This window comes from Rissa tridactyla, chromosome 11 (genome assembly GCF_028500815.1).
Source record: "Rissa tridactyla isolate bRisTri1 chromosome 11, bRisTri1.patW.cur.20221130, whole genome shotgun sequence".
Taxonomy (NCBI): domain Eukaryota; kingdom Metazoa; phylum Chordata; class Aves; order Charadriiformes; family Laridae; genus Rissa; species Rissa tridactyla.
In genome coordinates, this window is record NC_071476.1 from 16,487,270 (window position 1) to 16,499,672 (window position 12,403).

At 38.9% G+C, this 12,403-nt stretch overlaps 1 protein-coding gene across 1 annotated transcript in view; it reads left to right on the forward strand.

Annotated features, from left to right (window-relative positions):
• The window catches only part of TENM2 (teneurin transmembrane protein 2), a 1,855,021-nt gene that overhangs the window by 1,613,774 nt on the left and 228,844 nt on the right, over window positions 1-12,403 (forward strand). The window contains exon 20 of the mRNA XM_054217271.1: window positions 9,365-9,574. Within this exon, the coding sequence (XP_054073246.1) occupies window positions 9,365-9,574 (210 nt within the window). The remainder of the gene's footprint in view (window positions 1-9,364; window positions 9,575-12,403) is intronic.

Below are 12,403 nucleotides of genomic sequence, written 5' to 3' on the forward strand. Positions count from 1 at the left end.
AATCTAATCTGCCCAAAAGACATTGAACAGCTGCAAAACCCTAACATCTTCTAGCTGTAAATTGTTTTTATTATTTATCTTTGTTTAACTAAAAAAGGAAGGGGCATCAGATGATTTAACAAGACAAGAATTAAGTGACAGTAGCTTTTGACAGCGGCAAATTATTCCTTTACGTACTGAATTGGTTTAGACAATTTTTAAGTCATGACTGTCTACTTATTTTTAATATCCAAATTCCATAAAACTGATATATTTTGTAGATGGATCGCTTAGGAAAATTAATTTAACTTGTAACACTGAAAGTCAGAAGTGATTGATTTCCAAGTTAGTCTTATTCTTCTGCATAGATTTTGGTAAGGATAACATCTTGCATTGGTACAGTGATTTTCATATTCTAGAGTTACACATGCGCAGTACTTCAGGAAATGTTAACCACATACAGAGGTCAAATGGTTTAAGGCAGATAACAAAATTTGAACAAGCTTGTAGAATGCACCCATAATAAAAAATAGAGACCAGGACTTGCTGGTTCTTTTTTGTTCATCCCTTTTCTATTACAGTTCCTAATACAGTTCTCAAACTATATTCCTGGGTGTGCAGTAAATGGTTCTACTTCGGACGACAGGGAAGAGGAACGTATTAAATATGAATATATTTTAACACTGTTTTTTTTTTCCTTTTTTTTTTTTTGATAACTGAAACTGGTTGCCATTTCAAAATTTTTGTTTTTTTCTATCACTTACAATACCTTATAAACAATTTCTTCTCCTGCCAGCAAAATTTAACTAGAACTACAACAATGAGACTGTATGCATTTCTGTCACGAAAAATCTAGGATTATTTTATTGTATTTGGGATTTTCTTGATTAATCGCTACCCCCACCCCCTGTAGGATTGCTTACATAGGATATGTGAATTATAACCTGTACCTAAGAAGAAATAGCCTTGAGTTTTAGGATAGTTTTCCTTAAGCGACATTTTAACTCCTAGACTATTAAAATGCTGTACGTACACAGGGAAGATCATGGGTTCTAGGATCATGTCTTCTGAGGAAATGCACTATTTTTCTTGTACGATGTGAATTTAAGAATCTTTCAAAACTATATTTTATGCTGCATCAGATCATTCTATGTTACTGTTTCATATTTTCATAAAGGTAGAGATCTTGGCAGGTATGCGTTAATTTCTTCAGTGCCCTTTTCCTGAGGGCTTTGGTCCCCTTAGAGTTGATTTTGCTTTTTGATGTTTCACAGAAAGGCTCTAGGAAATGTGGATGTGGTTGAGAGAAGAGCTGGTTCCATGGCCTGCTGGAGAGGGGAGGGTATGGATGATGGCTTGTTGGTGGCTTCGGTGTTATCTTTGGAGATCTCGCCAACAGAAGTGCTGTCACTCACGCTGAACACAACAGGAGAGCACGTGTTGAGGGACGTGATGGAGCTGTGCCTCAGCAACGCTGACACTCGGCTCCTGCTGCTCTGGGGAATGGCAACACAAGCCTTTCAACATTACAGCCACCTTGAAATGGAAAACCCGCCAAAAAAAAATAAAGGGAGAAAGGTCTAAGGGCTTCAGGCGCCCAAGTGAAGCTCTTCTTGAAGGAGCGTGGCTCCAGCCAGCCCCAGGGAGGGAGTTGTCAGTAGCCGTCATACATGCAGTCTGCAAAGACATAGACATCTCACTCCGCAAATGGCTCCACTGTTTCGTACTTGGCAGAGCAGAATCTACAGCGTGTTGGAGAAAATGGCATAAACGGGCTCTCTGCGTGCCATGCGGCTCTGCTCTCAGAGCAGCTGCTGACAAAAGGTACAAACCTTTCTTCATACATGGACAAAAAACTGTGTTTTGGGGCATATTCGTGCCTAAACCGTAGTTACGTAATTATCGTTATTTTTTTTATTATCTCCATTCTGATCACGCTCTCCCTTGGATTCTGTGCTTTTTCTGCATAACAAAAGTTTTGGAAAAACTAAGCAAGGCAGGTAGGGTGTTGTTCATTTTGTTAAATGGGAGATACAAACCCATAGTGCTGGTTTGTCTTGGCTGGTTTGTTGTTAGGTAAATCACAGGTGGTGACTTACTGTGCCTAGATCTCTTTTTTGGCATTCTTTTTCGATTGTTTCAGAGCCACCTTCTCTCTTCCCGTGGTATGACAGGATGGGATCAGTGTCGTCCTTCACTGCCCCGACTCTGTTTTGATGCAGAGAAATATCCAAAAACATCAATAAACAGGTCTGTGCAGGAATATCAGCCCCACGCTTTTAGGAAGACCTTATTTTCTCCTTTGACTCTTGTGAAATAGACTCTGTGAAAACATTTTTCTTAGCTTGGCTGGTTTTGTTCATTTGTTGCTTTCAGAGAGATAGGAGCTTCAGAAGCACCGAAGTACCTTTCTTCACTGATAACTCTCTGTCATCCAAATCCTGATTTGTATCTTTCTTTTTTTGCTGTTTTGAAGCTTGTTTGCCCTAGAGAAAAAACGCAACAGGAGTTTAGGCAACAGAAGGCAACTTGGTGCTGAAGAAAATAATCCCAAATTGTCAGATTTCTTTCCTTTTTTTTTTTTTTTTTTCTTGTGTGCTTCATTCTGGGCTTTTGTTTTGTCTTGTCAACTTGAAATGCGGTCTGATGAATAAAGGGTTACCGGAGTCCTCTTTACAGATAAATTAGCATTGCTCCTCGCTAGATGAGGTAACTGTTAGGTGGTGTGTCTTGTCTCCCTCCCGAGAGCTGGCAGTACAGGCTGCTCACCTCTGGGGGAAGATGACTTTCACCCCCGAGAACAGCTTTGCCTGCTGGGGCTCCAGGCTGGCCTCCCCTGCGCTGAAGTACAAATGCCGTTTTAGCTACAAAAATAATAGATGCTGTTACCACACAGAAAATGGATGATTTTTCCTGTTGTCATTTAACTCTAGTAATTTCATCAAATACAAAATATTTATATTCCTTATGCCAGTTATGACAATATATATTTAATTTATTAAATATGACTCTGCTTGCGAGTACACAGCCCATTGGCAAGACGTGCTTTGCACACATACTGGAAGGATGGGGTTTTTTCCTTGCAGAAAGCCATTATTCTGGGGAGGAACAGGAGAGTGTGCTGAATGTGCTATACCTTGGGAAAGTTTCACCTTCATCAGCTGCCTGCTTAATTTATAGTGCTTCGCACTGCAAAAAAGGTGCATCTTAGGTTATCTAGTTGTTTGCTGACACATTTAGCAACGTTTCTCACTCTTCAGAGTGAACTGAACGTTGCTGACGATGTAGGTGCCTCAGTGAGGCTGATGTGGCGGTGCAGGGAGAAGGTGGCGGGGGGCGGTGCGGGGGTCACCCCTGGCAGCAGGGTCCGTCCTGGCCACCTCCTTTGTATCCATTCCGTGCAGCTTTCCAGCTCCGGTCCCTGAAGTACGGGGGAAAATGAGGAGGAGATCTGATCCTTCTCTTGCATCATCTCTAGTTAATGTCCAGCCAGTGCCATTACCAGATAGCCTTCCTTGTATGATTTTAGTAAATATGAGCAACACAGCTACTGCTTTAACGATACTGTCCATCGCTTAAGTCACTCACATAATTTTATGGGATTACTTTATATAGGGTACAATACTCTGTATTGGTGTAACATGAAAATCAGCTTCAATCAGTAAATGTCAAACTCTTAATTGCCAATTAAGTGTTTTACAGTTTCTGTTTTGGTGCCGTCAGTGATGTAGAAACAACTCATCTCCTTTCACTTTTTACTTCCCTAGCTTCCTGCATTAATGCTTGAATACTACTACATCTTCCAAATGGTTGTTTAAAAAAAACCAAAAACCCAGTTATCTTAAAGTTTCCCCTCTTTCTGCAATCTGATGTGTTGAGGATTGCACAGTGAGTTTAATTGTGTACATCTTTTCTGTTTGAGTCCTTGTGACCAGAGCTGTAGAACAGACACATAAGTGGCTTTATTGAGAGTAATGTATGTAACTAAGTATACTTGTTACGGATAATTTATATTTATTTTCTGCATGAATGGCAGGTAGCCTAACTTAGAGAAGTACAAAATAGTTATATCCTAACCTCTTGATTATGAAGATTACCAGCTGTTTAAAGCTATTGAAATTTGATTTTGCTTGTAAAAGCCTCTACATGTAGGAAGATGGCTTCATAAATTTAATTTATCAATGAAGATATGCTGCTTAGGTATATGAAATTCTCAGTGGGACACGCTGAAAATGCAGAGGGTTGAACAACCTACGTGGATTTTTGCTACGCATGTGCTAACCTTAGAAGTGAGATTCTCCTGAAGGGCTGAGCTTGAGAATTCCATTGCAGGTGAGATCTGTGTTTATCACCTCTGGGATTCAGATCTTTTCTAACAAAACAAGATTTTATATAGAAAGGGATAATATAGGAGCTTGGGATGGCAACATACAGGTTGTGATCTTCCCCCCAACAAATTTAATGCAAAATGGCTATTTAAGGCATCTGGATTGATCCTTTAGACCTCTTAAAATAATGTTATTTTTTTGATATTACGTACGTGTCTCTAAATACTTGTGTGTGTGAATATATTTAAATATATAAATATTTATATAAATATATATACATTTATGGGTTTTATGTGGTAGTGCTGGGTAGTAACACTATACTATATGACAGTTAGATGAAAGGTTACTTAACAGCTCTTCAGGAGCTATTTTTATAATACATACTTTCATAGTGACTGCTCATGTGTCAGAATTCTTAAATATCAGTAATTTTTGTCATTTTTGTTCCCTGCTTCCTGTCATGCACCATGGTGGAATATAGGGCCAGGGTTTCACGCATACACGGGCTTTATTCATCCACAAAACTCCATAGGTCCTTTTCCGGCAGAGGGAGAAGGGAGAGTATAGAAAGTGCATCACAAAAATCCTTCAGTAACTGATAAGCATCCTGCTTCTCTTCTTTGATTGTATCTTATTTATGTATATTAATGCTAACAGTGATTGCAGGCAGTCCTTTTTATTGTTCTTTTGGTTTGGTGTCCCCCCCGCCCCGGTGATGGGTTTTTGGTCTTTTAGGGTAACAGCAACCAGAGTATCTCTTTCCCAAATGAGTTATTGTGATTAGGACAAACAGAACGCTTCTTAGCTGTCTTACAAGTGTCTGGGCTGGAGCCAGTCTGCTCTGTCACCCCACTGCTGTGTCACACCGTGACCACGCATGGCAGGTTCGCACTGGTGAGCTTGTGCCTTATTCACCCTCTGTCTGGCTGTGAAGCTGTCCTTAACAAGGAGAATAGAGGAATTCCTCACACCGATGTCTGATGTGCACGCTCGGCTTTTGTGAGTGTCTTCCTGAAGGAGGTTGTGGAGCTGTGGCATCACTGCCAGCTACAAGTGTGGCACCATTTTTCAATGTTGATTCTATGGCAGATTTTAAGCCTTAGGGACTTAAAGTATAGCAGTAATTGAGGAATGGTTTCATAAAAATTCCTGGGCTGATGAAGAAAGATGTGACTGTTAAGAAGGAAAAATGGAAATAATAAGCCTATGCTGTCTGCTATATAATCTTAGGGGGAAAAAAGGGAATGTAAGTGATAAGAGGGTAAAAATGGCAGAATGAGGTGCCATGTGGCATGGAAGCCCAAAGCTCTCCCCAGTCAGAATGCCCTCCAGAAGGAGAGTTATCAAGTTTTTTCTTTAAGTAGTAAGATAAGATAAATGACAGGAGAAAGTAATGGGGGGGAGGGGAAGGAAAAGGTTCTTTTGTTCTTGTCTGCTTGCTTTTTTGAAAAATGCCTTAGAAATACTGTATTCGGTATTTGTATGAGTCTTTGCCGTGCATGAGTATATGCCGTATGAATGTGCATATGAACGGATATTGGAAGAAGAACTAACACTAGTTTTTACTATTGAAATGTAATGTATCAGCTTTTGGACTTTGGTTTCCCTTTCTAGCATTCGTATCTGTTTTCTGTTTCTTTGGGTATGTTACACGTTGACATTATTGCTGTCAATAGAATTAAGTATCCATTGCATAGGGTTTCTGTCAGTGCACAACTACGTAAAAATCCTATTCGTAGAAGCTTTATCATATTAACATACGAAGAGTAGACACAAATTGTACAAAATCTATTTACATTATGGATTTAACTTTTGAAAACAGCAGTGTAATAGAATACTGAAGTTAACACATATCAGAGTATGTTTTATAATTCCGTAGGGTATTGCAAGTCCCATTGTCAGGTGGTGGAAATTTAGAATTATTTCAAGAGATGGGGTGTTTCCAAATACAACTGTTCAGGTATCTGCAGACACATGAATGGGTCTGGCAAGAAGCTCAGGTTTATGAAACCTGTAAAGCTTAGTCTGTTATTTTAAATGGTACAAGAATACATTGAACTTACTTGACCAAGATATTGGTATTCAACAGTACGAATTGAACCCATTATTTCCAACTTAAGAGTATATAATAACAAATGAATTGCATTTACCATGCTCTTCATAGCCTAACTGCATAGGTTCAGTTCTCTTTGGTAGTTTCACAACCATTCTCTCAACTGTGGTACTGCAGATAGGTACCTTTTAGATTCATTTCCTAAGGCAGCAAAGCTTAATAGTAGCTCTTTCTGTTCCTCTTCAGTACTTTTTCAACTCACTTCCCACCAAATTTTACAAAAGTTTGGGTGTCTTAACATATTCTATGTGGTTCAAGGTGTGGAGGGCTATAAAGAGAGAAGATGCTCCACTAGACCCCCACTACTGTAGAGGGAGAAGCTGTAGAGTTTAGTAGATGTCCAAAATCAACTTGATAGAAAGATCAAGAATGCCCCAACCACAAGAAAAGTTTTAATCAAATTTGGCAGCTTGTTAGGAAATCTAACCACAGGACAGATTGACAATAGGTTCTATGGCTCACAGACATCTATGTTTTTCAATTACTATGTGCTTATGGACAAATCTTCCTCAGGAGCCAGCTTCCCACCAAAATAATGCAACTTTTTAACACCCTGATACCTTCTGTTTCCTCGAAGCTACAAACAGAGCTGTAGTAATTAGGTATTTGACTTTGTCTTCAGGGATTTCATGAAGGTAACAATGTGATTAGCTTTCCTGGCAAAAAGAATTCTTGTGTTTTTCATTTGTCTCAATGTTTTCTGCAAAAATGTACCTAAATTTCTCTGAAATACCATAGGCAGTTTACACAGATGGAAAAATCATTTTCCCTTCATCTCATAACCTCACACGTCCAAAATTTGTGTAATACAGTAATATATTTCCATATGATACTTGAAATGCAGATTTTGAGTTTATAAAGCGTCTTCTTTTAACTTCATAATGTTGAAGCAGAGCCAGAATATGTGAAAATGAAATGCACACATGGGCACAGTGTCACACTCCTGCCTGAGGTGTGTCAAACCTCAGCCTCTGTGCTTGTTTCCAACACATTGCAAAGAAATAATTAGAAACTGGTTTTGCTCAGTCACTTCCCTTTGAATGTTTAGGGTATTCACTGCAGTATTTCATAAGAATAGCATAATCAGGAATAATAACAGTAATTATTCCTGTCATCAATATTAGAATTATTTCCTTGTAAATGCAAGTCCACAATGAAAATATTCAATGCATATTGAATTTTCTGTAGCATAAAAGACGGTAGATGGGGGTTACTATGGAGGAGTTTAAACCCATTTCTGTCATATGATAACTTGGTCGTTTAGTCTTATCGTCAATTTATCCAGTGCTAAAAAGATAATAAAAAATAAGCATCAGAATGACTTGCCTATCTCCAGGTATTTATTTTATTTCAGACTTTCTGAAGGCAAGAAACTAGTTCATGCTAATTACTGGTACCATGCAGTGAAAGGGGTTTTTTAGTACCTACGGGTACCTTTGTTTGACTGCTGCTCCCCAAATGTAATTTACATGTGATGGCCGGAGTTTTTCTTCATTTTCTTGGTTCTCTTTTTTCTTTCCTGCCGTGGAATTTGATGGGTGGCTCTAGAAGATTACCTAATTGTATAAACCTTAGTGTAATTCATGTAAATTGAGGGACTCTTGATTCTAAAAATGAAGATGTTTCTCAAAAATGAGAAAGCCAGTGAGTATTTGCTCTGCTCCTGTTTCTTTAGGAATGATGGAAATAAGAGTGCACCATTTTATGTAGTTTTGCTCCGTTTTACCATTTGTAGATAGCTTGCAGCAGATCTCTCTTTGCCTCGCAGACTTTGGCAGTAGCGCAGAGGTCGTATTTTCCTGTGTATAAATTATTCATGAACAGTTTCTCCAACACACTAGATAAACTTGCAGAAACCAGAATGCATGTTTCTCTTTTTCCTCTCATCCCTGTAACTGGTCATATGCTAATAGGCAATACAAAAAAAAACCCACCATCCCAAAACCTGTCTTCGTCGGTGTGCATTTGATGGAATGGATTGATCACAAGTTATAAAAGTTCACAGAAGTGACGAATAAATAAGTATGAATGGTTTTATTGTTGATTTGGTACCACCAGTTTAGTGACCAAAAATATGTTGTTGCAGTGGGCTGAGGTATATTGCACACTTTAAGGATCTGGTTTTGGAGTTGAAATTAATCTGTCTGGTGAGCTAGGCAGGAAATTCCGCCCCTACAGCACCAGTGCAGAAAGAAATGAGAGTGAAAGGACAGGAAAGCTTAGTTTCCAGCCCATATTCCAGCCTTGCCCAGCTCTACAAGTGGAATAATTTGCTCTCAGTGGGTTTTGGAAAGATGTACAACCATGCAGGAAGACCCTCAGCTTGGAGGTAGCCTTCATGTGGTTCTCGTTACATGCTTCTAGTTAATGCCTGTACTGGAGCAATTTCCCTGGTAAAGACAAAAAGAAAATAAGTATCAGAACACCACCATTATTTTAAGAGATGGTTACAGATATGTGTTGTGATTCCAGGAATCAACTCATTATAGCCTTCTTTCTCATTGGTCTAATTTAGCAAAAAGAAACCCCTATTTGTGTGAAAATTCTCCTGGTAAAATACATAGCTGATGCACGAGCAATTTGGCAGCACCTGAGCGTGGGGCTGGGGGCCGGTGAGTGTTCGGCTGCGAGGTGTCAGTGCCCCACAGAGTGGAGCCCTCCGCAGCCCATGCTCGCAGGTCCTCCCCTCCGCCAGCCGCTGCTCACCCGAGGAGATACAACCTGGTGCTGCGGAGAGGTTTGTGCAGTGAGCTCACAGCATTGGCTGCTCACGATGCCTTGAATGTGATACAAGGGGAGAAGTTTGTACCAGTGGAGAGATTTTACGGCTCTGCGCAGGAGCAATCCTATGTAATGATAGACGGTTACACTGCAATTACTTGGCTGTTTGGTTTTTTTTCATTACATTCATTGCTGATCTTTGATCCCTGTTCCTCTTTCCCAGGTCGTCCCATTCCACCTACATCCTCGTCTAGCCTTCTCCCATCTGCTCAGCTGCCCAGTTCTCATAATCCTCCACCAGTTAGCTGCCAGATGCCATTGCTAGACAGCAATACGTCCCATCAAATCATGGACACCAATCCTGATGAGGAGTTCTCTCCCAATTCATATCTGCTAAGAGCGTGTTCAGGGCCACAGCAGGCTTCCAGCAGTGGTAAGAAAATTGCAAACATACGGAGTTTGTTTGTGACATGTTTGTGCCGGTTTTATGCGTTTTTTTACGAATGTGTTCTTGCATCACCACAAAATTGAGAGCATATATGGAAATGAGGCAAACAAAATTCTTACTGCTTTATTTCAGGAAAAATTTTTTGGAAACACCATACATGATATATGGTTTTCCTTCATTTTACTATAGAGAGCTTTTCAGTTGTAGGATTGTTATAAGTAGCATAAACCAATCTTATCGAATTCTTGTCATCAGAAGGATTCATTTTTTTGGGTGGGTTTCCTGCTCCTTAGTGCACCTTGTAAGAGAGAGGTGTATGCACAGTGGTTCTTTGTTCTGCGTAGGTGGTGAGGTTCTGTGTCTAAAAATGTGTGTTGCTTCTGCCATTCGATGTCTCTGCTTGTTTCAAAATCTGTCTGATTCTATACTCCCAATGTCACATTTAACTAAGATACTGCTATTTTTCAGCAAATTAATTCTTGTCTTTCAGGCCACTGTTTTAAAACATTTGCAGCTCTGCTGTCAGTCATATAATTTGTAGTGCTTAGGGTTTTCTTTCTTTTCCTTTTATTTTTTTTTATTATTAACAGATGCTGACTTTTCATTTTGACAGCCAAAATTGAGAAATGACGAGGCCATCCCTTTTTAGAAATACAGGCAAAACAAAAGAAGGCTATTATAGCTCCTTATTTTTGCCTTTTATTTTTTTTTTAACACAGATATCTGCTGTGCAGTTCCTGTCTATTTAACTGAACACTGTAAGTTTATATCTTATATGCAGTTTCTGATCTGGCCAAGGTCACTCTTTCCTGTAACAACACAGAACTGAACAGTACCGGAGACACCGTGGTGGGGAACTGTTGGCCTTTGCGGGTGCATTCAGTACACTTGAACCATGCCCTTAGGCAGTGGCTGGTGGTGCGTGGTGGGAGGATGAGACAATGAGCAAAAGTTGAAACATAAGATTCAGAGTCAACGTAAGGTAAAACTTTTTTTCCCTAAGCGTTGGATTGGAACAGGTTGCCCAGAGACCCTGTGCTGTCTCTGTCCTTGGAGGTTTTCGAGAACAAGTTGGCTAAAATCCTGAGCTACTTGGTGTGACCTCAGAGCTGCCCTTGCTTGGCAGGAGGCTGGACTAGGGACCTCCTGGGGCTCCTTCCATCCTGAATTATCCTTTAACCCTATGATCCAGTTGCTATCTTAGATACGTTAAAATATAATTACACAAAGAAATAATAATCAGAGATTGAGTATACTTCCTTGTTACTTAAGGTTTGAAGGTGGAAAATATGATACCAGTTCTGAGGTTGTTTTTTTTTAAGAGGTTCGGGGGATATGGGGATCTGTTTCTTTATATCTTTATTCTTCATATTCTTTATTCACTCTGCATTTTAACATTTTTTCCCCAAAACATTCAGTTTCCTTCTTTAATAAACAGTCATATAATATGTAATGACTTTTAATTTTCAGAGTATAAGAAATAGCTGGGGTTTTCTTGGTTGGTTTTTTTTTTTTTTAAGCATAGACACATGCATAATTGTTTGATCAGCACCGAGAGTGTTGTATAGCGTGTGCTCTCCTGGACTTAGTACGTCCTCTGGAAGCTAATAAGCATTTTCTAGCAATCTCATTTTTTCTGTAGTTCTCATAATGTTTCCTGTAGAGAGTTTATAAGAAAATACCACAGATAGTGACATATACCTTAAACTGGAAGAGCTCACCTTTTCTTGTGGCTCGTCCGTATTCTTGAAAGATTTTCAGAGTAGCTTTTGCTGTCTGCATGATATGGAAAGGCAGATGATGCTTTTTTTAAAATAATTTTTAAAATCTATTTTAGTTCCTATGGAAGCTTAGCAACATAGATCCAGACATTTGGGAGAAAGTAAATAAATTTAAGTATTTTGTTTAAATTTGGGTTTGGGTTAAACAGTAAGGTTTGAAGATATTTATATTTAAGGCTTAGATTGCAGATTATCTTTGATCATTAATAAATATTTGCTAGCGCTTTCTAGGTTCTTCTTTAAACATTTCTATCAGAGCCTTCGAAGTGCACGCTGAAGATGAAGCCGAAGTCTCGTACTGATTACATTATATGATAAGTGTCCTCTTGTTTCTCTGATTGTACACTTATGCTTGCTTCAACCTCTACAATTACAGGATAGCTCCTCAACAAGTTTAAGATGAGCCTTCTCGGATATAAGGTGATAGTCATCCACATGTACTGCCCTGTGCCCTTCACAATAGCCATTCTTGGCTATCTGGAAAACTCATTTGCCTAAAAAAATTACCTAATCAAATCTTCCATCAAATGAGCAATCTATTGTTGATATTATGAAGGCCTTTAATCTACAATAAATCTTTGTTAGAACTCATCAGAGCTTCCAGTTTGAGAGAAATGTGATTATAGCACTCTTAAAATGACATTACATCATTGGGGTGATTGGTTTATCATTTGGAGAAGCGACATCAATCATAACTAGCGTAACCACATCGTAAATGAATTCAACCTTTCTACTGCAGAACAATGACACAATAATTGCTCAAAATCAGACTTAAAATGAAATCAGAAAATGCACTTTCTAAAATATGATGTTAACCTAATGGAATATATTATTAAAAATCATGTTTGAGGAAATTCTGTGTAATTAAAAATATGTGAAAATGTATTCCTTTTTTCTCTCATTAGAACCTGATTTCAGTTGCAGAATCATTTTCTATGCAACAGATATTATGCTGTTTTTAATTGAACTCCCATCACTTAACATTCCTCTGCTTGTATTTCTTAATATAATATGCAGCACAATTATATGTGAT